This window comes from Phallusia mammillata, chromosome 7, assembly GCF_965637545.1.
Source record: "Phallusia mammillata chromosome 7, kaPhaMamm4.hap1.1, whole genome shotgun sequence".
Classification (NCBI taxonomy): Eukaryota; Metazoa; Chordata; class Ascidiacea; order Phlebobranchia; family Ascidiidae; genus Phallusia; species Phallusia mammillata.
This window is the reverse complement of record NC_137258.1, coordinates 6,871,118-6,898,189: the sequence shown is the minus strand read 5'-3', so window position 1 is coordinate 6,898,189 and position 27,072 is coordinate 6,871,118. Positions and strand designations below refer to the sequence as shown.

Below are 27,072 nucleotides of genomic sequence, written 5' to 3'. Positions count from 1 at the left end.
CCCTAACGACTGGATTTCTTGAACAACAGTCGTTTGTTCTGTATGAAATGAAATAAAACGTTGGTGTTTGAAAGTTTTTAAAACAAATTTACATAACCCATTGGTGTGCCTGTATTAGATGATAATTTACTTCTTTAAATAGATGTGTAATTGTGCTACAACTCACAAGTTATCCAAACATTACGTCATTTTTGTTGAAGGTCGTTAAATACCGGGACTTCCCCTGTTGCCATATAAATTTAAATTTTTCATTGGAACATAAAAAATTGGCCATAACTGACTTGTAAATTTTGACTTGAATTAATTGAAATGCAATATTATTACTGATGATCAATGCTGTTTTTAGACAAAGTTTTACTAGCAATATTTTAGTGACGGCAAGTTATTTCTATGCTACCAAAAATACGGCGTCACCTGCAGGCGTTTGTTTGCATTCTGTTCGACTGTTTGCTGTTTATTCTGTGTCAATTGTAATTGTTTTACTGAAAAATATTTTGCCGCAAAAGCAATGGTAATTGCAACGTTTGTTTTGGTTGACGGTTAATTATAGTTTAATTATACGTTTTGAATTCCGCAGACAGAGCCAAACGGTCTTAGCCCGTTTAAACCGGTGTTCAGCTCTAAAGTTCCAAATGCAGCAAAGAATGGAGAAAATGTTGAGTTCTTTGTCGAAAGCACAAAGGTGCAAGATTTTGCTATTTTGTCGTATTTACCATTTACTTTAGGCGGGTTTTTAAATAAAAATAGAAAATTTCAGGTGGAAATAATGAAGTCTGGCTAATCCAATCATAATTGTTAATACCTTGTATTAGTAAAGAGCATATTAGTCAACACCTTGTGGGTCAATATAGGAATTTCCTACTGCTCCTCCAACTAAAGAAAAAACTTAAACATTAGTTTGGTAGTGTGGGATTTGTAAAGGTGGTGTTGAATTTGTAACAACACATAGGCTATAATCTGTTGAGGTAAACTGTACTACCCCAAGGAATCAAGAAGTCTAGCTATTTCTGTGGTATTAGGGACCTATAGATTCTCAAAAAAAGCATATGTTGCCCAAAAGGTTTCAAACCTTGGTTTGAAGTTGGTTGCTGACTGGGGACAGCTGTGAACAAAAGTCCCATCTGTTTATATTTTTGCAGTGCACAGTGTCACTTTTATTATTCTTTTTTAGAATGGAAGTGAAAGAGCAACTGTTGTAATACGGGTTCATGAAGATTTTGTGTGGCTTCTTCATTGCCTGAAAACACAAGATAACGTGACTAGCATAATTGTAAGTGGCAGTTTCTTTGATGTTCTTCCTATCATTATAATAAAGTATCATTTTCTTACTTTCATCAATCTAGTTTCCTCCCTTGCCAGCACAACCAACTACAAGTCTTCAAGCTGCTGAGAAAAAAACAAAAAAACAGGCTGGTGAAAAAGCAAAAATATTAGTTGGCGATAATTATGATGAACATTGTCGAGCTTATGAGAAATTTCTTGACCTATGTACACAGCATCCCCGCCTTGGACATTCCAATGTTTTGCAAGCATTTGCATTTGAAAAAGATGTAAGTACAAGAAGGTGTCTGTATTTGGATCGTTTTATCCAAAAACAATTTTTTAATAAAAAAGGACAAGTTATATATGTAATTTTGGCACAAAAACTACAGCCACAGGGTTTTTTAGTAGATTCAAATCTGTTAAACACTCCATGGCACAAAATACCTGTCTGTATATCACATGTGCAACTGAAACATTTTTTTGTGACAGCCACCTGCTAAAGTGAAAGTCAAAAGGAACTTTTTTGAAGCTGTTACAAAAGCTGTGGATGATATTCGACTTGCAAATTACAAAGATAATGATGAATCCTTTCAACAAATCCGTGTCAACAATAATGAGAATCTAAAAAACATGAAGGAAGCATCAAATAGATTTCAACAAATAGTGAACTCCGAACACAGTATGAAAACATAGTAGTTTTTGTATTTTGTTTGTTTCATTTGAAGATAGACACAAAGAAATAAAGAAACAAAAACTTTGCAGGAATATCCAACCTTTACAGAGATATACATGACGGAGTTAAGGCATTAGAAGCCAGTGATGAAAATACCATGAAAACTGATTCGTAAGTCTTATTTAAGAAGTTTACAGTACTTAGGGTTTTTTGGAACACATACTTAGCTTTGAATGTGGGTTTATTTACAATTGAAAATGTTGATGTCCAAGGAGTTTATGGATGGAAAATATGATTCTAATGCAATTTTAACATAATATTGATGAATTAGTTTTGAGGTGTTAAACAACAAGGCAACATAGTTGCTGGACTTAAAACCAAAAAAATACTTGCTGCTTTGTAGGTTGTTTCAGCTGTTTGGAAGTGCCTTGGAACACTCCAGTGAAGAAAGTAATGTTATTGCGATCAATCGGCAAAGGTCACTGGGTGCGGTCCTCCAGCTTTATTCTGGATTTGCAAAAAGTGAACATGAAATGTTACAGAAAAGAGTGCAAAAAATGGTAGAACTTGAAAATGCAAAAAAGACATTTGAAAAAGCAAAACCTCAAAAGAAGCAGCAGGTAGATAAAACAACTCTGCCTAATTTATATTAAGTATAGGAAAGTTTTTCATCATTGCCTCAGTATGTTATTGGTTTACCGAGCATTATACACATATCTACATGTGTAGTAGATATGATATTACAAAAATACAAGTAAACCAACAGTACACTGTTAGTTGGCCCACTGGTTATGGCTTGTTTACTGTGGCTGGCAGGCAGCAACGAGCAGGAAGTAATTTAAAGGAATCAACTTCTAGTAATTTGTGCATTACCTTCAACTCAGTCAAATTGAGTCATATTGTACTGCCGACCTTATTGGCCAATGATGCTCACCTTGTTTGCCAAAAAATGTACATTTTAAAGTATAAGACATAATATGTAACACATTATTCAAATATGTCTAGAACAGTGGTTCTTAACCTTTTTTATGTCAGGGCCCTTTGGTAGTTTTTAAAGTGGGTAAGGAAACGCAAAAACAAGACCCCAAAATCACTAAAGATTATTACCTTGAAATCTAAAATAACTGTTTTGGGTGGTTTTCTGAGGTCTGGTGTGAGCCGTAAAATAAGTAGTTGGGAACCACATAGGGCCCTGAGAGCTGCGGTTCAGAATCACTGGTCTAGAACATAAAAAACATCAAGGCAATTTTCAGTCAGTTTTGTTAAATTAAATTGTTATTAGGCAGAGGAAACTATGAAACGGTTGGAAAGAGAATTGAATGACATGACCGAACTAGCCAAGCCTGAATTGGAAAGACACAATCGTCAGCGTCTTTTAACAATGCAAAGTGCCCTTGTCCAACTAGCAGATTCTGAGGTATTTTTCTCATTGCTAGATCTATTTAAAATAGTTTCTGAAGGTATTCATAACATCTATAAGTGTTCATACTTTAGTCAATCACAACATTTTAAAGAACACTTGTCATTGTGTACATCTGGGTGGCAGATACATGTACAACATTTCAAAATGTCATATGGTAATGCTTAAAAGTTTAGATGAGGGGTGTGCAACAGGCGGCCTGCGGGCCACAATCCAGGCCCGCCAAGCTATGTAGTGTGGCCCTCACAAACACACTGATGGAGAGAAAAAGTGCAAATCTTCTGGGAATTCAGCAAAAATTGTCACTAGTTTTGGGAAAGTCTCCTCCATAAGTATAAGCTAAACCAGCATTTTCTAACCAGTCGGCCATACAGCAGTTAGCAAGTACTTCCTAATGTGACATATTAATTCCCTTTGTTTGGTAAACAATGAAAGCCAGTGTTGTGGTGAAACTCTATACGTTTTAGAAAATAAATGCATTGATGCTTATGAAGAAAATTGTATGGCGCTCGCTTGATGTCCAAAATTGGTTATATGGCTCACACCCGAAAAATGTTGCACACTCCAGGTTTAGATGTTTCTGTAGACTGCAAAGCATATGCTTGTCCTAAAACAGGATTTAGTAAACGAAAAGACAATTTTTACCCTTAAAAGTTCTATGTAGTACTTATTTACCCCCAACAGAATCATGGGAATATTTTGACCTTGTGTGTATGTTTAACTGTGGTACTCTACTCTATTCAAATAGATAAAAAATGCTAGAGATGGATTGGCAGTCTTCACCAAACTGTACTCAGATGTTCAGAAAGTTCAACTTTGATAAAAAGCTTTTAACAAAGCCAAATTTTGACTTTTCTCATATATGTTCCTTAATTCATTGTGATATAAACCATATTGCTGCAACTGCATTGAATTGATGTTGCAATCATTTATTTAAAACCTTCTAACAGTATATTGTCAGATGCCACAGTAAAAAGCATCGGCCGTACAGCTGCTGTAAGTTTAAAGATTTAAGCATTACATAAAAACAACATTAAAGAACTGTTTCAAAGTTGCATTTTTGCTTATTGCCTTCTATTTATCTCATATATGTGTTTCTCATATGAGTATTTTACCAAAATTTTAAGATTTAGGATGTAAACTTTATTGGCATTTGCCGAAGCATTAAGAATTAAGTTTTTGCAATGAAACTGTTAATTTCACTATTTTATTTCATTGTGAATTATTTAAAAAGCAGCAGAAAATTATATAGCCATGACTTTCAAATATGTGCCTTTAAATTCCGTGCTTTTCACATGACCTACATCTCGCGTTAATGTGATTGTATACCCTTTATTTACAATGCAGTTATAGATTGTGGACCGGATTTGTTTTTGTTCCAAATTACACAGTATTGTTTTTGCAGTACTTCCAACGAAACCTCTCAGTAGCAAGCTTACTAGATTGTTGATGTTTTTGTTTTATTTTGAAACCTTGTGATGGATTTTCACCCTGTGAATGTTTTACATTATCCATATCTTTCGATTGGCAAATATGGTCAGTTTAAAGAATAAACAATTTTGATGTAAATAATAAACACACCCATGTGCATAATTTACCATGCATTCTTTTTGCCTATTATTTTCAGCAACTACCTGTTCAGCAGGAATGATCCTAAATTTTTCGTTGTCATTATATGGGATGCATTACATCTTTGCCTATGATTTTCATATTGTGCAATAAATTTTTTGAAAAAGAATCCTTTACACTGCATCGATTTTTGTGTGCTGCTAAACTACCAGGATCATGATGAAAAAACTTTACAGGAAATTTGCTCATCAGTTTCGTTTATACAGACAAAAACATAGTGAACTCAGTATACCGCAGCATGGCAAGCACAAACTAAGTTGAATCATAGTTCTTCACTGACCAATTAGTTTCAACTTCGGAAGTGTGTTTTTATTGGTCTTGTAAAACCTCAAATGAAAATGCAACCTATCCAGCCTCGGAGGAAGTAATTTCAAGACATTGGAAAACATATTTTTAAAAGTAATTTTCAGGCTGAAATCTATACCTTATTGAGACCGCACTGGAGTTAGATGCAGATGTGGATCACAATCAGGGTTCCCAGGCGGCCAGGCCCCCAATAGAATCGGTCAATTGAAACGATTCAAAACGACTTTTATATTTAAAAGGGAGGATACATTTAGTTTAGATTCCACAGACTTTTTATGCAACAACAGAGTGGGAAAGCAGTGGGTACTGGGTACGGCGCTAAACGCCATCGATCTCACGGGATTCTCAATTTCTCATCTCAAATAAATCATCTTGTCCCTCTGTCTAGTCACGCGGAACGCACGTTTGTTTTAACTTGTCCTTGTATACATGTGTTAAGTACACTTTCGTATCACAAGACAGTTGGGTAACCGACGTGCAATAAGGTTTGCAAAAGTTTGTTTTAGATAATTAATTTGATTACAATCTAGCGAAAGACGCAGTGTAGTGGTTTTTATTTAATGCCAAATTTGGTATCTCAGATACATAACAGCAAAATGCTGATTCTTATACTTTTTCCCGTTGTGATTATTGTACTGCTTTTCATTGTCTCTTCACGTCCAAGTCGTTTGAATGTTGCCGGATCGCATATTTTGATCACTGGTGGGTCATCTGGCATTGGCCTCGAAATAGCCAAAGAGTTTGCAAGGAAAGGAGGGTTTATCACTTTGGTTGCTCGCAATGAACAAAAGCTTCTGGAAGCTAAAAGCATTGTTGAACAACACATGAAAGGTGGAGGAGAACGACAATGTGTAACTATTCTTCCTCTTGATGTAGCTTCATCAGCTAAAGAGGTACTATTTTGTATGTTATTGACAACTTTAAATAACATGATATGGTAGTTGGGTGTTTTTTTTTAGTTCACATAATTGAATTACAAGTAATAATAGTTAAATGCAAACAATTATTTAATAAATACATTGTGTTATCTACTTACATCACAGGGGTTTCCACAATTACCCTTCAGGCTAGCTGTGGCTTGTCAGGGTCTTCCTTAGTCTGTTCCTTAGTTTAATAACAAGCTGAGCAGCCCTGGGCATAAGCATTTATACATATATATATATATATATATATATACATTTATATACATTTATATACTTGCAAAATTACCTTTTTTAAATGTAGAATACAACCTGGCCTGTAATGTTTAAAAATTTTGCAATGCCCTTTATTCAAAAAAGTATGGCGACATCCTCATGATGCCTTTGGGCATGCAAAGACTGTTACAGTTTTTGTTTGTAGTGTGAGACTTAGTATTTTTTAAACTTTTAAAAGTTTGGTATTTTTGTACTATAGCACTAATTGCTAAGCAGCTTAAACTATTTTTATGTTTGCTGCAGGTTCTGGATGGAATCAAATCAACAGAGGAGCGTTTGGGTCCAGTTGACTACCTTATTAACTGTGCAGGCATCTCATTTGCTGGAACTTTTGAAGTAAATTTACATTTCTAAATCTAAAAAGCATTGTTGTGACAACCTTGAAAAGTCCAGTTATGTTTGTACTTACATGTAACTTCTTTTTTTGTAGGATACGCCAACTGAACAGTTTGAACTCTTAATGAAAGTCAACTATTTTGGTTCTATTTATTGCACAAAAGCTGTTTTGCCTGGAATGAAAAAGAGGAAGAAAGGTGTGTGTGTGACTGATGAAGTTGAATTTCACATGGTTAAACATTTTGTTTCCACAGGTCGAATTGTATTTGTCAGCTCTCAAGCAGGGCAAACTGGTGTGTTTGGATATACAGCTTATTGTCCTACCAAGTTTGCTCTTCGTGGCTTTGCAGAAACTTTACAAATGGAGGTAATATTGTTAATTACTGGTGCTACAGTAGCTTACAGCAAATTGTTTTTAATTTTACTCACACTTATACACAACACCCTTCTGGATAATTTTTTTTAATTGAGTGCACTTTAAATCGGTCTCGTTGTTGTACAATGTTTGATAAACTATGGCAACAGGGTGTGGTATTTTTTATGTTTCATATGTGGCAATTGAAGATGCTGCCATACTTATTGTCTCACAAATATACAATTTGCCAAAAAATGTTTAGTATTTGATTAATCATTTGTATGTGTTGTGGTGATTCTGAGGACAATAATGCATCAGAAACTAAATTTGTGTGTTGTTTCAAAGGTGAAACCATACAATATTGCAGTTACTGTATCCTTTCCCCCTGATACAGACACACCAGGATTTCATGATGATGGTCAGTACATGATATATTTGCTTGCTCTGTTCATGCAAAATGCTTTTGTTTTGGCTATCACAGGAGTTAATCCCCCATGCAAAACTACATACATGACAAAAATGATGTGTCAAACAAAAACATAATTTGTAATCAATTATTTTGACCAGATGATAGAAAACCAGAGGAAACACAGCTGATTTCTGAGACTTCTGGCTTCTTTATGCCTGATGCTGTTGGCAAAGCTATTTTTAGGGATGCTGTGCGGGGAGAATTCAGCTCCACAATTGGTTTGGATGGATTCATTTTAGGTAAAGAAAAAAAATTGCGATAGTTAACAGTGAGACCAGGTGGCAATTTGAAAAAAGGGACTATTGGTAAGTACAAAGGATTTAAAACAAATGGAAAGAACAGCAGACCCCCGTGATCAAACGACTTCAAAAAATTGAATTGAAATTTTGTGTCAGAATTTATTGCAAAATGACCAAAAGCAAGATTACAACAAAAGGTACAGTATTTGTTTTATTAATTGTTGTTCTATTTTTAATAAAAGGGCAAGTAACTGCTGGAATGTCGCCATGTAATTCCATGCTGACAGCGTTCTGTCAAATCGCATTGATGGGTCCTTTCCGCATGGTGTCGCTTGCTTATCTCAAGTATTTCGACGGTATCGTGTCGAAATGTGCTCGGAAAAGAGAATGTGCTGTACAAGAAGAGGACAAGGATAAGTAATTCCAGTCCAATTCGTGCATGCATATATTCAACCCACGTAATGATTTCGTTTGTGTTGTGATTAGAGAGGCTAGTGATGCTTCTTAAGGGCCGGAAAAACGGCTAAGAAGAGTTTGTGCATGTTTGGTAAACGTTGCAATTGGAAAGACGTTTAATCAAGACAAAAATCTTTGTTACAAAAGTTTTTTTTTTCAACAACAAAACGGAGCACAGAATTTATGTGTGCGTGATTCGCAATCAACACATCGAAAAATGTTGAAACACTTGATTTCGCGTCCAATATTTCTTTCATTTTTTATTGCTGCACACGAATTTGACCCTTTTAAATCATTGGCATGCGCTTTTAATATCTATCCTATTGTATGTCACATCGGATGCTACTTTTATGAAAACTCATAGCACTGTTGCAGAGTCTGGAACTATAAGCTTCGAGTCTCAAGTTATCATGAAATCCGTTTCCTTAAGGTTATCATGTCGGTTTCGAGAGATCAAACACTTCTGGTTGTGCAAGTTTGCAATCACCTGTGGAATTATTGTTCTATCGTCATAGTAAAAACAGTGTTGTGTGATCATTCTCAACTTTTTGGTGGTGAAGTGTTTTAAGCAAAGAAGCTACCTGGATATCTAACAACAGAAAAATCATACCAACATCTTCAATGTACAAACTTCACCAAAACGGCCTCAACTATTTGTTTTAGAAAATGGAAGCGGTTTGTTTGTGAAGATTTCGGTTGCTCTCACGCGGGTAAAGAATAACCCGAAAAGCACCCGACGTCCAGCTGCCATGTGACCATATGTCGGGCGACGACTAGTGGATCATAAGTAAACACTGCGCCCTGTTCCCCTCCTAAATTAAATGTTCAGTGTGCACCGGTTGTCAAATCGTAAATGTTCATTAATCATTTTGTGGTCGGTCAAACCAACGCTCTTTTATATTTGCGAAGGATTTGTGTGGTTTTGCAACCGCCGGTTGTTCTGTGGGCAGAAATGATAGTAGGTAAGAAGTGAAGATTGGCAGTAAACGGTAAGAAAAAATAGAAATAAGGCACAGAAACAACAACAAAATGTAACACAAAACTTAAAAAGGTTAAACTAAAAGCATATTGTTCTAGAAAAGCGACTCGCAATCTAAATAAAATTAGTGGCAATGAACGCAGCAGCAGCAATTGCACTACACTATACGCAGTAGGCTACATTTCTAGCAATCACATACTAAAAAGGTTAAACTGAAAGCATATTGTCAATGGCAATGAAGGCTGCAGTAGCAAATGTAAAATGTACGACACTGCTCAACACATTTCCAGCACTCACATCTGCTGCTCGATGGCGCCAATGAGCAGCTGAACAATCTTTCGAGTCCTGGGCAGCAATGCGAGGCGGCGGTCAACTGGAAAAAACAAACAGAGGTTTTATCGTCGAAAATGTTGCCCTTTCCGTCTGTGTGATATGTGCTGGGCAACGTTAATGCTTAACGTGGACAGTGTTGCTACGAGGTCGTTGCCCCGGTACGGGCGCCACGCAAGCCATTCGACGTCGTTGGGTAACAATGGAAAAGTGTTGATTCAAATTATGAGAATAGAGATATCGTGGGATCGGGCGGGGCGGATGCTTTCAGGTTTACACCCGGTTTGTTTACCTTCAGATTGAAATTTCAGGAAAGTAAATCTCATTTATCCGGTGGAGTAAACACAGCGAAGAATATGCCGACAAAAAGGTTAGGCGATTTGGAAACTGTTTGCTATTTTTAGACCGCGTTTTTTAGATCAAAGCCGTTCTGGTTACGTAAGCTATAGTGCTATAATAAAACTTGAAGTATGATTTAGTAGTTCAGCAAATTTATCATTTCTTGAAAACGTAGTCCTAACTTAATAGTCGTCATCGCACCATAATGTTTTTTGTAAGCTTTACAGAACTGTCACAGAAAGATTAAAAAATTCAAGTGCCACAAAACACTACAAAATTGTTCGCTTACCTTCTGATATCAACCTGTTTCTTCTCCACGAATTCACCTGATTATAGATGGCCGCAACACTAGAGCAATCAAACACCCCGAAGGTCGTCCTACACATGGGAAATCCCAGCAAACAGTTTAAGGCGATGGCGATTTGCATCCAGCACTGCCATTGGCTTAATGTGTCCACGTGACTAAAATCGTCAGAATCGTTAGCATCTAATGCAGAAAGAAGTAAATCGCTCGAATTAGCGTTCTCCAGCACCCCATAAACGAGCACCAGAATTAAAGAAATCGCCAAAGCTAATGGCAGTCCAGCTCTCATCCACGCCACAGTGCTCATCCACATTACCTCAAATCGCGCTGAGAACTTTTCATCGATTTTACGTAGATTATTGATCGTGTGACCGAAAGCTACGTGGAGCTCCAAACTTTCAGTCTTGCACCCCAACAGGCTTTCCAACAAGTACTGGCGACGCCACTCATCTGTGACGTCATCAAATGATGATGTAATGGCGTAACAAGGGCAGGGCGACAACCGCAGATCTGTGGATTTTAGCACGGCGCTTTGGTGGTAATCCACTCCCACGCGATCGAATTCCACGACTGTGACGTCATTTTGTAAAATGTTTCTGATTTGAAGCATGCGATACAGGGCGCGGCGAGCTTTCGTGCACTGCGCATGCGCCGACGGCTTGTATGGTTTGCTGAGAAAAACTGGAAGTGGCACTTTTCCGTTGTTGGTCACAACACTTGCGACGAATGTGGGAAGATCTTCTTTTCTGTAAACATTTGTAGCAAAATTTATTACCCCAGTTTTGACAAACAATTCTGATTTTTTTCTAAAACATGAAGGCTCCAGTCTTCTTAGCAATAATAATTGAAAAAAACACGCGGTTTTATTGACGTTTTGTCGGTGTCTCACATTCACCTTTCTTATGGGACATTTAAAGTCGACATCAGAAACTAATCTTGACTTTTCGTAAAGGTTAAACACACGTACACCAAACCGAGATATGTGACTCATTCGATTCAGAAATAGAACGGGGTTTGAACCTAACATATACTTTAACCGCTTTTGCGTAAACCTACAAACTGAAAAGTGCGTTGGTGGGTTGGGATGCTTTGAAATTGAAACTCAACAATCTATCGCCAAACAATCTCTGGGTTTGTTGGTTTGCCGTCACTGCACTTTTAACGAAATGTCAAACTACCACGAAAAGTAGCGAAAGGGAATTTACGTCTCTTAGGATCAACCTGAATTGAAACCAAAAACATGTGATGTAGTAAACGTCAAATGGCCTAAAAAACGTTAATCGCGTCGGTCATTCTCATAAGCACGCATTGTTCACAACATTTGCCAATATCGCCAACGGAACGAGAAACTTACACGTAACCAGTGGTGGGATTCATTTTTTTTGGGTTTTATCACAAAAGTCATATTTTTCTGCCGGTTCTGTTATAAAAAGTACATTGACAGTAACCAGTAATGCTAACCGGTTCGCTGATCTCATTAAATTTCGTGGGACGGTTTTATAAAAGCGGTGCGAACCGGCTAAATCTCACCACTGCACGTAGTCGTGTGGACTTAATTTGCCTATCTGTAACCATTATCAGGAACTAAGATAGCGCTTCTTCGTCAGTTGTTTATGAATGTGCTATTTCTTAATACACGACTTGTGCCCCCGCAGCAAAACCCAACAAGGAGAAAAGTTCGGGCGCCCAGTTTTTAGCTGTATTCCTCTCAGGAGCATAGTTTTGCAGCTTTAAGAGCATGTGAATTTCATTCAAAAACAACCCTACTGTAGAGTAGGTATTTCCGCATAAGTTTGCTATGTAAGCGATTATGTGTTAAGCTCTTCCCTGGAAATACCGTAGCCGACCCCCAGTGACGTCATGGGCTGTAAGGAACGGTGTAAATCGGCTGGAGCGACGATAGTTGTTGTGTAGCAACCTAATGTTTGTTAGTTTGTTTCCGATAAGCAACAGTGTCGAGCGTGGGGCACGGATGCAAAAACGTGTAAAGTAAAGGATGTACATATACGTCAAACGCTCTCCGTTGGTAGAAATGTAAAGTTCAATTTGTTGTTGCTTATTTTGTACGAATTGATGTGTCCAAAAATTGTATTAATTAAAGTAAGAATAATTCGTATTTAAGATAACGAAATGGGAAAACTGTACAGGAGATTGGCATTGTCCGAAAATACCCATATTAAGTTGCTAACACCTCTATAACACCCACATTTAGATTATATATACTGTATTTACCCCCCGACACACTTAGAAATCTCTCACAGCAAACAGTTTGAAAATCACTGCCTTATAACATCAGTATTTCGTCACAAGTCGAAATTGTGAACTACAATGAAACTATGATAAATGCTTTACAGTTTATATCATGCACGGTGCACAAGCCAAGAGAGTGCGGTGCGTATACTACAGTGGTTGTTTTTGTCAGACATTCGTGACGTCCCGTTAAATTAACACTTTGACGTAACACTTGCCGTGACATGCGATACCGCATTGTTTTCTATTATTGTATAATTTATGGAACACATTACCAAACTGATCGCGTAGGTCTATACAAGGCATGACATGGCGGCCCTGTAAGCAAACGGATTGGGATTTTTTGGTATCATACGTTTATTTGCTCATAACGAAAACATAAATTGGTTTCTATTTGTCACAGACCGGTTTTACAAAACCAAGTATTTACTTACATATTTCAATCTATTAAGCTAACAATCGGCAAGCCATATACGGTTTCAATTTCGTTTATAGTGAAAATATTATTAACAGTGAATAACGTGCAAATTGTCAATGAAAATATGAAGCATCACCCAAAATATGTTCACAGCCAATTAATACCGGATATCAAATTTTGGAAACTCATCGCTTTAAAATAAAATAGCAAAATGCAAAACAGTGCTAAAACGCGAGTCAATTCTGTTAAAAATAGCCCGAGCAATTAAATGACTTTTATTTCAATTTTTGACTGGGTTTTTCATTATTTAGACATCCACGTAATACCGCTCAAATATTAGGATGTTGTATAGTACGACAGGGTATTCATGAGCAATTTTTTATAGACTGACAAAAAATTACACACTTCCGTCATATTTCGTGAAAACTGGTCGCGTGAGGCATAATGGTATTTTAACAGATGACACGGCTGGGTTTTGATTGAAATTTTAACCGTAAATGTGATTAAACTGCTTTTATGGGATGCAGCGTAGTTCATGTCGACAAAACTAGCGTTGGTGACAAAAAATAACAACTGGCATGAATTCGAAATAACCCTCAAGCTAGCAATTTTATGTTTGAATGAAATGCGCATCAAATTTTATTCAACCGGTCTGGCACGGCATCTGCTCATTATTCGTCGAGGAAATGCCTTGTGTTCAATGAGCCGTGACCGGCCGTCACGCGCAAGTTCAGGCCACCCAGAACAACCACAAATGAACCGCACGACTGAAGAAAATACTGGCAAAGTTCCAAATTTTAGATCTATGAGACAAACATTACATTAGCCTTATTTTGTTCTAATTAAATTTTATGCGAAATCTATAGACCCAAATAGTTGGCATGAGCGTTTGCCTATAATAGTTTAGGTATTTGGCAAATCGCTTTTTAAAAATTCTAACACTTCACACTTTACAAACCGCAGCTAATGTTCATTCTAACAAACAGCAACCTTTCTACACAAAAAGAGAAAGTTCAGGACCGAAATGGAAAGTTTGCAGTAATTTTTCGGACAAGGTAGATAGCAACCTAATCTACGCTCGAAAACCAATAAAGGTTTGCTCCAAATTCACGCCGTAACGAAGGAGAAACAAGTGGTGTCAGTTTACCAAGTCGCAAATCATAGAGTCGCCGATGAAACGCCGTTTCTGGTTCCCACCCTTGCTAAATACTGTAAACATTAGCCGCTAAAATGGGTTCGACCACCCTAGGCGTGTTTTTATGTTTAATGATGTAAAGTTCCTGGCAATTTTGACAGCCAGTTGTTTCCCTGTCAACTGTGAGGTGTGATGGGTGCAAATACAACCGTAATTGTCTTCGACGTTGCGACAACGATGTACGTGGGCAAACCTCAGTTAAATGTTTACTTGAAAGAGTTTAAAATTCCTGTCTAATACGAACTAAAGAGGCGGTAAGACCTTAAATTATGAAGTCGACATTAGGAGAAACTGATTGCTTGTGGTCGTTTGTAAACCTTTTAAGTGATAAATGTATTTAGAAATTTGCCGGTCACGATGTTTACAACAGTGCGTTAATTATTCACGAGGCAAGAAGACAATTAGCCGAAAGCCCAAACGACCATTGTGACAACCAAAACAATGCTTTCGAATTCGGTAACTACAAAAGTTCGCGAATTAGTGACGTCAATCACGTGCCACGCATACATGCCGCGCGAGTCACCAAATTTCCCCACTTGCAACAAATTTTCGATCTGTGGGAAACTGGATTTTCCATCGAATTATTCTGCTTGGTTAAGTCCGCCTGATTATTTCGGCGAAGTTAAAACGGGGATTTCCCTTGTTGACTCTTCACAAACTTAGCGAACACGTCACATGCATCAAAACTTTTTACTGGCTGATATTTATGGCAGAGGGTTTCACCAACCGTTGAACATAGGAACAGAAAAACATATATTTTAATGGTTTAGGCCTACCATGTAGTATATCAGGGAGGAATGAAAATGCATTGAATTGTAAAGGGAGGAATTCGTCGAAAAAGGTTGGGAACCACTTTAATTTATAAAGTAAAGTCTAGCACATCATGGCCCCGCAATATTTAATCGCAATTCCGAAAAATTCCCACAAATCGTCGTCGCGGATATCCACAAACCGTACACGTTCACAGACAGTCAAAAATAACCTTCTGCGGCAGATTATTGGCTGACTGGTCTGGTAAACATATGACGGCTGGGCTATATTCAAATCAGCTTGCCTCACTACTTCAACGTTTAAGTTACATCAGCTGGAATTTTACTCCTTGGATCAGTGTATACAAAGCGGATTAGGAATACTAGATTAAAGAAACACCACAAATTTGGGGAACGCACTGCACGGTTTTATTTCACCTGACGCTGACAAAATAAACTGTCGAAACGCTGTGATGTTTTACGCCCAAATGTTGACTTGTATCTTTAAAAACTGCATTGGAATTTATTGTGTAAAATCGTGTTTTTTTAGCTGCTCACGTGATTTTAACTCGTGACGGCAGATTACGATGACGCGCGACTTTATACACACGTGACGGTTTTTCAACCATAAACTAGAGATGTTAAAGCGCGGCGACCACAATTTGTCGTAAACAAAACGAAAAACGTCATTAAACTCAAGACTATATACCACGCGATTCGCGCTGGAGAAAACAAACCCACAGAAGCGGAAAAAATTACGATGCGGTCGACAATCACTTCTGTGTAATGGTGATTTTAGTTGGATTTAATTGCAATGTTAAAGCTCATAGCTTCCCACAGGGGGGAAACGTACAACTTCAAAGCTTGTAGTGAAATATGAAACCTTACGGCTGGGACTTGAGTTGTATAGCAAAAAAGCTATGGTCAAAAGTTGCTTCAGTCCAAAATCTCGTTGTTCGAAGCACGAAACGGAAGCAAGCGTAATACCAATTAAAATTTGGACATATAATATTGTAGATATCACTTGTCAATTAATTCAAAGTTTGTACGTATTTGTAAAAAAAACTTGGTTATTTCGAGTACGCTGTGTCAAAATGCCCTTTTTACAATTCTAGCAACTTTGCGTGTTAAAAAAACACCACAAACTGTTTATACTTATTCGTTTATTCGCAGAAAACTACATGTTCGAGCCAATGCAACAAAATCTGTATGTGACTCGCTGGTAGATAATAATCAAAACAAGCCACGCCTTAAACGCCGGTTAATTAGTCACACACGCATACATGTCTGTAGCGGAGTTGCAGGGTTATCACTGGTAACTTCCTGCACATAGCATACAACAACGTCGTGATAGGAAGTTATTGAATCAACCAAATCTTAATTGTTCCATTTTCGCAACTGCTGGTAGCGTATGTCCGAGGTTTGGGGTTATGAGAAAAGTAATCTTTCCGGCAATTTGAGGCCAATACTTTTGTATAGATTCAAAGCAACGTAACAATATTTCCGTTCATTGTTGAACATTGCGTCAACTTACGTTAAGCGCCAATCATGATTAACTTAAATCATGTGGCAGCTTGCAAGGTAACTGGTGTTCCATGTAACCGTTCAGTCGCAATTGCGTACTTAGTACTCGGTCAACCACGCGTTTACATGAGCACGTAACTTTTTGCTCGTTCAAACCGATTCACTGACGTTTTAAGAGTGTTGCAATTTTAACGTCATAAAACAATTCGTATAATTGTGGCTCAATGCAATACGCATTCCCAATAGATCAAAGTTCATTTGAAAATCTGCGAGTTTTGGTGTGATGGTGTTGTTCGTACTAACGGTGATAGGGAAAATGTCAGTTATAAAACGCGCCGTGCTAATGCTTATTGGATATCCTGAACCTTACACGTGACAGATAAGTAGACCAGTTGCCAAATTGATCCACGCGAAAAAACGTGCAGATAAATGCACACGGTCGAAACCTTTAACAGTTGAAACACCGGTCAACTATGTTCAGTTGCCCCCTAAAAGCTCAATATATGTTAAAGCGATGACCTGGAATATGGCAAATCTAGGGCAACATTGCAGACCCCGTGGCAAGGGCCATTCTCTTACACACCCAAGCGCGGTCTATTCTATTCAACCCCACTTACGCGATCAATTCGTTCAGTTCCGAAGACCGGGTGTGCCCCTTTCCGTCGCATTGTTCGTTGTTGTGCCATCCGGCGTCCGTCGTCCCCTCCTTTAAAACCAACAGTGTCTTGAATTGTAGCTAACTATAAATAAAACCGGCCGGCTACGACGACGCCGCGCTCTGACGCTGGACAAATGAATCGTGATGTGTTACTAACCTTGAACGCCGTATTCAGGTGCATTGGTGTGTCGCATTGCTCTGTGAACAGAACACAAAGGGCGTTGTTGAATATGTGGCATAACATAACACAAAATGCGTGGATTGAAAGCCGCCTGGGTAATATTATTTCCTCAAAACGATTCTTCAATAAAATAGGTTGATTTAATACCACGTAGGATGCAAGGCGAAAGGAGTTTTTACGCAGAACTATCTGCCAAACGGGTACGAATTTTGTTCTTCTTTTTTAGGATTTATCTTGTTTGAAGCATTACTCTCAGCTTTGGTCCCGGATGTAATAGTAGGCGACATACACGCATGTTGCTGGCGTACCCGTTTGCCACTTGATTCTGCCTAAAAACTCTTTTTGCCTTACAGGCTGTTGTTACGCGTGGTAATATTTCCGCAAAACGCGTGTCAACGGTAAGATGATGCAACAGGTCGTAAAGGTTGATTGGTATCGCAGGGTTATTTGCAACCACGAAAAGCTGGCCCGCCAAAACAAATCTACTGTTTTGTTACAGCAGCGGTTTTTAACGTTTATAAAATATGCCTGAAAAACGCTCAACGCGTCATAAAGCAGTATACAGCAAAACCCTCTTCGGAATTCAACTACACGTGTTTCTAACCATTTGAAACAATCAATATTTCATGCGTGTCACATTGCGCAACTAACTCTGTTTATGAGATATGCCAGGAATCCAACCAAGACCGAAGTCGTCATGCAGGTTGGTCACCAGACACTTGCAATGCATCAGGCCTGGACATGGTCCAACAGCAAATGATCGAATGTGCGCGTGATGCCCGATGAAAAATCGACGCGACATTTTGGCCTAAAATCCGCCTATTTTTGCGCAATTAAATAATAATTTGTACATTAGTGACAAAACGGGTACGTTTCTCATTACTGGTTAAAAAATCCATAGGCGATGTCATTTAAATATGTTAGCGACTGGAATTAAGTTAAGATATGAAAATCGCAACGTGTTTGTGTGTTTAGCGAACAAGCAACTAGTTCTGCGTTAAAAACATTTTTGTTGACAAATGAGGTGTTTAAAATTAATAAAAAAACAAACAATATAAATTGGACATGTTGGTTGACCCAGTCTTATTACCATTTTGTGCCAGTACATAAAGCGGCGAACTACAAACGGAACAGTTAATAACAACACTCTGTTGGACCGATCAATGTACAAAGAGCGGGGTCGGGGTAGCGTTGTTTACCTTACCCACTCAAAGAGCCTTTAAACTGCTTGTTCAACAGAACAATACGAATGTGCGAGTGATTTCCATTGGTTCGGATATGTGAGCAACACAATGTGAAAAGGGGATCTGAAATTTAACACAACTGCCGGCTACAGCGTGAACAAATCATCATGACTTTTCTTATTGGAAAGGTCCGTATCACGCAACGACCGCGTGACAAGTGAATGCAAGTAATTGCATTGCGAAAATGCCCCTTGAACCCAAACGTATGTATTTGTGGCATTTTTACAGTCTTGTTGCGGATTTTGTAGTTTAAACGGCAATGGTTTTGTTAATCGTTTTTTTTTTGTTTTTTTTTTTTAATCATGACTTTTGATTAGACCATTTGGGTCAGAGTTGTAAGTCGGACCGGGCTTTCGGGCTCGGGCTCGGGCTCGGGCTCAGGTTTCTCGAAATAACGGGTTATAGTGGCTGGACCTGACCTAATGTCAAACAGCCCTAAAACGGCTTGTTTTAAACCAATTGTCTATTATGTTTGTTGCCTTGGTCTTTTCTGGTGCTTTATAATGTCTGACAATCAAACCTTCATGGCTAAACGGGCTTCTCAAAAACGAATCGGGTTCGGGCCGGGTTCGGGCACCACCGTTTACACTCTGTATTGGCTACACGCGAAAAGGAAAAAATCGACTCAAGTCAAATAACTGGTTTAACAGCTAAAGTACATATCTACAGATTATCAAGCCACAGGGCGCAACATGTAAACAACGAAGACGCAAGAACGCAGCGCCGGTACATTCATAACCTTGCGGTGTGCGGAGGCTGGTAAATAGACAGCTCTAACATACGACCAATCATTAATTATGGACACCGCCAAACGCCTAATACGACCTCCAGGCAAACTGCATCGCTATAATGCATTACGACACATTTCACAGTTTTCTAACTAGTAAGTTTTAGGATTGTACACGTGTCTCATTTTATGACTTGCAACGTCGGGTTTCACGTGATGTTGTTCAGGAAATTATTGTATATCCCGTTATAACACACTTTATGTTAAGGAAGGGCCGAAAGCTGTGAAGAACGGACTGGTAATCAATCCTCAATCCACACCACGGTAAACACTGTAAGAAAATTGACTGTCGCTGACACAAATGTCCTTGCGCCAAATCTCTTGCAATTATTTGCCATTAAACGTTTGATGTGAAGTCGAGTACTGTACTCGCTCTTTTTGTGGCCGTATAACCACCCAAACCACTGTGAGGGTATCTGCTATACAGTGCAGCGTGTGGTTATTACAGGCAACTGAACACACTAAGAAAGGTCAAACTAGGTTCATAACCGTCACGACGCACCATAACCTTTAGTTTAACCGGAACTATATTGCAAACCAGCCTTGCCATTTAGTCGTTCTGTTCGTTGAAGCTAATTTCTTTCTAAATGTTTTTGATTTGCTGTGAACTTTAGATTTTTTTGACCAATAAATAGCACAAAAATGTATGTAGGCCGCGCCAAACAAATTAATTTGAATCGAATAGGCATCAGCCTTGACAGCCAGAGGTTTATGGAGCCTGTTGTGTGGTTCTTAGTGGTTTTGTTATGAGGTATGTCTCATAAATCGAAACAATGCGTTACATGACCTTTTCGCCCCACACAGAAACAAATAATGAATTTGGAACTGTTGCCCAGTACATAGTTAATATTTAAACTGCTGTGCACGGCGGTTTTGAAATATGCTATTTGAACACATCAACAACAAATGCCGGTTAACGCGCAGGGTACATTAAAGTCGAAACCCATTTCAGTCGAAACCCAGTTAAAAGTCGAAACCCATTCAAAGGCTCTGGTACCAGCAGTTCTGAATTTCCAACAACGTTCATTGTGTTGGAATAAAAACAGGCTGGACCTTTTAGATAACGTCTGGTTTGAAACGATTTTACGTACGACATGAAATGATTTTGGATAAATGTGTGACCTTTTGACCTTTGTTAGTAAATCGACTAGGCTGTAGGCCTGTATGGCCCAACACACTGCTGTGGTAAAAATTTAGTCATATTCGCATTCAGCCGTAGCGTTAACTTATAAATAACAGTCAGTATGACTCGTAAACACTTTGACTTGCTAATGCAACCTCTAGTCTGGTTGCAAGGCAAATCATATCATCGTAACGAGCACGGTAAGACACACCTGGCACGTTCTTTGGGACTTCAAAGCCATAGCCTTGGGCTGGGTAGATCGGCTAGGCACGTCTAATCAATAATTCGACGCCAACGTACCTAGCCGCAAATCATGGTTATTAGATTATCTCCGCTTAGGATGTTTTTTTTGTTGCTTGGATGACGCATAGGTGACCTGACGAACTACTTTGTTGTGTAAAGTTTTTAGCATGAAAAAACACAATTTACGGTTCATTGCGCAGCCTTAATTCTTGTTTTTTGTTTTTTATCAACTAAAACCTTTTATATTGAAAACATTTTTGGTTTATTTCGTTTATGTTTTAGGTACACAAGACACGGACTTAAATAGTAGCTTTAATAATAACCAAATTGCCAGAGATATATTCGATGAATACGTTTTATTCTACATCGCTGGCAATTTTGTTAATGTCTATTTTTTGCATACTATTGTATACAACCTATATAGCCTACATCTCGCAAATGGAGTTGTCTATGTGCCATGAAATGACTACAGCCCAAAGCACATTTTAATTTGTTTTTCACGACAAAGGGTTTGTGAATAGCGCACAATAAAATACTTAAGGCCACGACACTACAATTGATATATCAAACACTTTACCACAAAGACGTGACACTACTTCACACAAACACCTAAGGTCAGCTATACCTTTTACGCGTTGGAGAAGTTTCTCATTTTTCGGAAGGGTGTTGTAGAACGATAAACACCACCTTACTCTTTCCAACCCCGCTTCGCGCTGGCTGTTTGCAATTCGTCGCATTATTTTTTCGACCACTACTTCTGTGTCTTTTTGCTTGGACAACCAGCTAAGTAGCTCACCACACTTTTTGCTGGAGGGACCACTCTGGTAAAAAATCAGGTATATTTAGCCTAAAATCAACAACTGTCTAAGTTAGAATCCAGTTAATTTGTGTTTAATTAAGCACAATCATCAACAATAAAATGTTGCAAATATCAAACAACTAGGCCTACTTGTTGAAAAGAACAAAGAAATTGTAAATTGTAGCCCACAATACAGCGGAAAATTAACTTGCGGTCAGCATGGTCAGGCTTGGTGACAAAAACTGACAGTAAACATTGTAATATGGACAAACAGGCTGCCTTGAAACACTTTGACAGCAATTCGGATTCCCACGATATCAGGTAGCCTACCTGTGTAATTTGGCTGAGGAAGACCGAAAACGTGTCCCGGGGCAACCAGTCAGAACCCAGCAGGATAGAAAGGAAAGCTGGCATCGCTCGATCAAGCTTGTATGTCGATAACAACGCTTTCCTGTGGTAACGCAAGCCATGCATGTATTGTCCTTGTGTTTCATCATGGAAAACCTTGCACACAATCAAAATTATAAATAGGAGTTTGTAAAAAATGTTTTTACCACCAACCACTGAATATATTTTTTAATACACGATAAAGTGCTACACACAAATGAAATAAAATGTCTTTTGTATCGAGAACTGTAACTGATTAAAACAATTGTTTTACCAGACTGTTTTATCAAAGAACTTAAGTTTTTTAACATTTTTTACCGGTTTAAAAAAGGTTTTAAATCGGTAAGTCGTCGAAGACCGCACCGTAAGTGCTACGTCACTGTTAACTTAACCAGGCATCGTCACGATAACTTGGCCTGCAGTTTCGATTGCCCAGCTTCGATAAGCTTAACAACAGGACAGGCATAGCACGCATTCCGCGCGGTGATAAGTCTTGGCCTGCGTAGCTGAGATTAACAGTTCCCACGAAATTGTGATTTATAGCATGCATTTGGGTCGCTCCGTCTGCCAGTTCAGCAACGTTGCACAGCTCGTAAATCTATGAAATGGTGTTAAAGGACAGGCTTTGCGGTGTCCTGGTAACCAGTTCGACCACAACAGTAACTTATGCCCCCTTATGTTTTTGTCCAAAAGTGTGTGGCATTGTTTTAAAACAAAGGCACCAAACGACGAGGGTATTTCGTCATCGGGTATTATCTTATCATTGGTCAAAGGCCTGGAATGTCCGCGCATGTAAGGTTAATGTGTTCAAATGCCTTTTCAGTTGGAGAAACAGTTAACCCACCACACGCAACGTTCAGCTGAATCATAGGTAACATGACTACATGTACATATGTTTATGTTGATGCCTTTACCCAATCAGGTACATGAATAACACCTAAGCAAGCTGTTAATACCCAACTTCATTAATTGGCAGCTTGCACTTTCAAGCAACTAACAACATAGGTTTAACTGAGAGAATGCAAATGACTATGACAAAATAAACAAACAAATATGTGTCCACTGCCCATGCGGCAGACCAATATCCATTGTCCTTCTATGTGTTTAAAATACTGAGGTGTATTGTCTGTTAAACAACACAATATACAGTTTTATAGCCAAACACCATATTTAACATACCTCCTTCCAGTTAAAATGAGATAAAGGCAAGTAACCATGGATGACATCCAGGACATAAAAGTCACTGTCATTGGACAAAACAGATGCACCTAGCAAGTTTGCCAAGGCCACAATGTCACGGTCAGCATCAGTGTCAGAATAAACAAATGGAATTTTCAGATCACTGAGGGTTTGACACAAAACCAAACCTGGAAAATAATTAAATGTTAAATACACTTTAAATTCAACAGAAAGATGTAATAACAATTAATATTTTGGCAATAAATAAGGACTATGATTGATGTAATGTAATCAATGCCAAAATACACTCAAATGGGTGAAAGAAACCTTTAAAAGTATCTAAAAAAGTTTTTTCTTAAATGCTAAGTACCACTCCATTACAAAATATATTGTGCATATATTTAAAATGTAGTAGTAGTTTATTACATTTAAGTAAGTAAGTGGTGAAAGCTACATTAAGTTGAAAACTTTTTAAAAATATATTTTTGGTTTGATTGTCTTTTTTGTTTTGATGTTTTGCATCTGGCTAAAAAGGATTGTTAAATTTGTAAATGTAAAATTACAAAATATAGACAATGTTTACCAGTCATTGGTGGAAGCAGTCTATTGCATTGAGCTTCTTCTTTTGAGTGAGACTGAATGATATTGCAAGCTAGTTGCACATTGTCTTGCTGTCTTGATAGTTTGGTATTCTGTTTATGTTTGGAACAGCCACTGTGGTAAAATTTAAAAAAATATTATTTAAAAAACAGAAACACAAATGCACATCTATAATTCCAGTTTGACTACACTGTTAATTGTTGATTTTATTCCCCAACACACAGGTATGCTTATTTAACACTCTATTTGTGTAGCAATATCATGTAACATGAGCATGTATGACAAATGAGCTTACCCATCAAACACAACTATAGGTTTAATTTTGCAGGTTTGAAGTCTTTTCAAAAATTCCTCCACTATTTGACGGAACTGCATATAACTGCCACCAAACCTTAACACACAAGATCAAAACAATATTTAAATTATGCATTAAACAACAATAACTCATATAGAGTGAATGAAATACTATACTAGAGAAGAGTACTAGTTAATAATAGATGACTCCAGACAAGGGTTTCATGCATAATTTAATCAAAAAGAATCTTGAACTAGATTTTCCCCTGAAAACAGCCAAGGGACAAATTGGCTGTTTGCCAAAGCATGTCCTTGGTTGACATTGGTACTTAACAATACATTTGGGAACAGGTTGAAAGCAGTTCATTTGGCCAAAAATCAATAATAGAAACATAAAGGCCATAATCTTCTAAAATCCTATTACACTCAAAGTCACAAAAGGATTTGGAAAAACTTATTTTTAATCTTCTATTTCACATTGTACAAAAATATGATTTAAAAGATATTGATCAACTTTCGACAGTTCAACCAATATCGGTTATTGATATGAGAAATTTTTCATACCTGACATCCAAGCTGTTTTCATGGTAAAGAAAGTGAAGCAGTGCTTTACCATCCACAATCAAATACTGATCAACCACTTTACTCCTTTTGAGAAGAAACCTTTGCCGATCGTTAACAAACCCTGTTAAGCCCCTGATACCCATTCAGAGTTCAGAAACAGCACTAGACTAAGCATAAAAAAGCACAAAAACAAAAATGTATCATCTTTTTGGTTTATTCTTATCCTTGCAACGGTTCGTTTTACCAGTGAAGTATAAAATGAAAAAATATTTTTCACTTGACATTATTGAAGTTGCAAATAAAGATCAAAAAGTCTTTGGAAGTTTGTGTGACAACAATTACTACAAACATTAGCTTCAATTACTTTGGCTTACCAATGTGAATGTGAGTCCAAGACAAATTGGGCAAAACAGATAAAATTAGGCACACAGCATATAGAGAAAAATAAAGCTGCTTCTTATTTTGCTTTTTACAATCACTGAAGGTAAAAAGGAAGATAATAAGCGACTAAGATGTAAAATTGACAACAGATAAATGTAAGCAAGAAGAAAGTTCAATCAAGCCTAGTAAATGGGCTGTCATCTGAACAAGATTGCATTAAAGGTTGATTTGCATTGAAGATTGGTTTTATAACAAATTCCATTATTGCTGTTACACAATTTTACTGTTTATGTCAACCAACTTACTTAAGAAGGCCGGGACAAAACTTTGGTGGAGAAAACATGCAATAAATATAAACTTTGGAAACTAACAAAGAACAAATGCTAAGCCAGCTAGCAAATGCATACTTGACTGTTTACTCATGACAACGGTCAGGCACCATACATTCCAATTTACACAAAATTTGGCTCAAAATGAGAAACAACATGGATTCATGATTTTGATATTTGGATGGATCATAGTAAACAAAACCACCGAGCATTAACACTCAAAAACAGGAAGTTTTACAGATAAAGGAACAAACAGACACACACACAAAGATAAAAATATATTCCGTGTGCAAGAAAAAACATGTGGTACTCCTGATGGAACAACCAGACCAATTTAACATTGTTTTCAACACAATGTTTATCTTACAAAGATTCCTACACATGGTGCTCAATTAACATAAGAATGCTCCCATCAATGCACAGCATTTCAGGGCTTAGTATGGTGTTGGGTGATGCAAAAAGTGAAACAAAGAAAGATAAAAACACTACCTATGAATGGCTGTTTACGATGTTTGAGCTTGTCCTTGGCCTTGTATCGAACACAACAGGATGATAAACACCAGAGCCAACACGATTGTGAAGTGTCTGCCCACTTAGAGCCGTACTTCCATCACTGGTAACAAACAGCTGGAGATTGTCCCCTTCCCCACTGCTTGTGTTATGAGTGAAGTCCTGACTGGCAATGAGCCTGCTCACTACATCATTGGCATTTACCCTTGTGTCATCGATTCGATTGGCAACAATGGTGGCACTGTGTGGTGGAGGAGGCCTAGGCGGTGGGTTGCGACCAGGCGTTGAGGGAACTTTTTGAGGTGATTTAATAGAACCACTTCCACTGATGCCCAACTCTTGTTCACCTAAAGAGTCAACTGAGTTCTCCTGGCTTATGTTGCTAGGTGTCCTCGAATGTTGTGAACTGTAATCTGATTTCTTTGATTGCTGGCTCACAGAACTGACATTGCGACTGTGAGAGGGTGCAAATGGATCAGTTTGACTTCTATGCTTTTGAGTCTTTCTAGGCAAGCTCCCAAAGCCACTGCTTTCACCATCCATCTTTTGAGGCTCCATTCCATTGGTTTCCTCTGGAAGTTGAAATGCTACATCCCGGACTGCAGGAGTCTTGAACAACACATCACCAGATAGAAGCTGCATTCCAACAACAATTTTCAAGATTGAATTGTCCAATCGTATTTTGTCATCATAGCCCTCTAACAGACAGTGACGTGATGTTTGGCCTGAGCCTGCAAATTCTGCAAGATTTAAATCCACATAGCCAACTTTCATAGCACTTCTTCCACCCTTGACCTCTCTCCTTACAGAAAGTCTTACAATACAAGGGTCCAAAATTCCTGTGTTTGGGCTTGCTGACATTTTACATGAGAATTCAAATTTTGATCTCCATGCAACACAGTGCTCACTGACATTTAGACGACTTGTGTTCTGTGTGTATGTGCCTCCATTTTTAAGGCTTGTCTTGCAGTAAAGGAATCCGTTTATGGTTGGAATCGAGTTTAACTCATCAATATACAGAGATACTTGGAACTTGAATCGCTTCTTTGTCATAACCAGTGGCTTCAAGAAGCTCATGCTAAAAATAGACTTTCACCAACTACCAGAATCCTGTGTTATACTTTACGCCTGTCAAAACAGAAACACGATACTCAATGGTGGAAATGTAACATCATACTATAAGTTTAATAACATAACTTGATGAAGTCAATTATATCAAAACTTTTTTTTACATGAATCAAACATTTATTTGATTTGGTTGTCTTGGGCAAAAAGTTATGTTTTAATTCACTTGGGTAAGACTGTAACAGACATTTTACTTGACATAAATCTTCAAAAGCACAGAGCACAACCGGGCTTTAGC

The 27,072-nt window shown here is 38.0% G+C and overlaps 4 protein-coding genes across 4 annotated transcripts; 2 read left to right on the top strand and 2 right to left on the bottom strand.

The window, feature by feature from the left end:
* Positions 1–351: 351 nt before the first annotated feature.
* On the top strand, positions 352–5,094 carry LOC145237477 (sorting nexin-6-like). Its single transcript, XM_080100350.1, has 9 exons — positions 352–511; positions 578–682; positions 1,172–1,270; positions 1,344–1,550; positions 1,753–1,942; positions 2,026–2,107; positions 2,340–2,556; positions 3,219–3,353; positions 4,105–5,094. The coding sequence occupies exons 1-9, from the start codon at positions 509–511 to the stop codon at positions 4,174–4,176; spliced, it is 1,110 nt and encodes a 369-aa protein (XP_079956476.1). The 5' UTR covers positions 352–508; the 3' UTR covers positions 4,177–5,094.
* Positions 5,095–5,761: 667 nt separating this feature from the next.
* On the top strand, positions 5,762–8,886 carry LOC145237479 (3-dehydrosphinganine reductase-like). Its single transcript, XM_080100353.1, has 8 exons — positions 5,762–6,184; positions 6,731–6,823; positions 6,918–7,020; positions 7,078–7,190; positions 7,524–7,596; positions 7,746–7,886; positions 8,129–8,303; positions 8,373–8,886. Exons 1-8 carry the CDS (start codon positions 5,852–5,854, stop codon positions 8,392–8,394), a joined length of 1,053 nt encoding a protein of 350 aa, XP_079956479.1. The 5' UTR covers positions 5,762–5,851; the 3' UTR covers positions 8,395–8,886.
* Positions 8,887–9,181: 295 nt separating this feature from the next.
* Positions 9,182–24,657, bottom strand: LOC145237476 (single-strand DNA endonuclease ASTE1-like). Its single transcript, XM_080100349.1, has 10 exons — positions 24,490–24,657; positions 23,927–24,022; positions 23,615–23,745; positions 23,032–23,219; positions 21,796–21,969; positions 21,292–21,487; positions 17,246–17,286; positions 17,048–17,136; positions 10,280–11,040; positions 9,182–9,694 (listed from the first exon to the last, which is right to left on the bottom strand). Exons 1-10 carry the CDS (start codon positions 24,630–24,632, stop codon positions 9,615–9,617), a joined length of 1,899 nt encoding a protein of 632 aa, XP_079956475.1. The 5' UTR covers positions 24,633–24,657; the 3' UTR covers positions 9,182–9,614.
* Positions 24,657–26,865, bottom strand: LOC145237478 (early estrogen-induced gene 1 protein-like). The gene has a single exon (XM_080100351.1). It carries the CDS (start codon positions 26,784–26,786, stop codon positions 25,689–25,691), a length of 1,098 nt encoding a protein of 365 aa, XP_079956477.1. The 5' UTR covers positions 26,787–26,865; the 3' UTR covers positions 24,657–25,688.
* Positions 26,866–27,072: the final 207 nt, after the last annotated feature.

Bases quoted from the DNA above. Each gene is read 5' to 3' on its own strand.
- LOC145237478 (XM_080100351.1), bottom strand. From the start codon at position 26,786: ATGAGCTTCTTGAAGCCACTGGTTATGACAAAGAAGCGATTCAAGTTC.
- LOC145237476 (XM_080100349.1), bottom strand. From the start codon at position 24,632: ATGGGTATCAGGGGCTTAACAGGGTTTGTTAACGATCGGCAAAGGTTT. The intron at 24,023-24,489 runs GTATGAAAAATT...TTGTGTGTTAAG, and splicing joins GAAAACAGCTTGGATGTCAG to GTTTGGTGGCAGTTATATGC. The intron at 21,970-23,031 runs GTATGTTAAATA...ATTGTGTGCAAG, and splicing joins CTCATTTTAACTGGAAGGAG to GTTTTCCATGATGAAACACA.
- LOC145237479 (XM_080100353.1), top strand. From the start codon at position 5,852: ATGCCAAATTTGGTATCTCAGATACATAACAGCAAAATGCTGATTCTT. The intron at 6,824-6,917 runs GTAAATTTACAT...CTTTTTTTGTAG, and splicing joins CATTTGCTGGAACTTTTGAA to GATACGCCAACTGAACAGTT. The intron at 7,191-7,523 runs GTAATATTGTTA...GTTGTTTCAAAG, and splicing joins CAGAAACTTTACAAATGGAG to GTGAAACCATACAATATTGC.
- LOC145237477 (XM_080100350.1), top strand. The intron at 1,271-1,343 runs GTAAGTGGCAGT...TCATCAATCTAG, and splicing joins ATAACGTGACTAGCATAATT to TTTCCTCCCTTGCCAGCACA. The intron at 1,551-1,752 runs GTAAGTACAAGA...TTTTTGTGACAG, and splicing joins CATTTGCATTTGAAAAAGAT to CCACCTGCTAAAGTGAAAGT.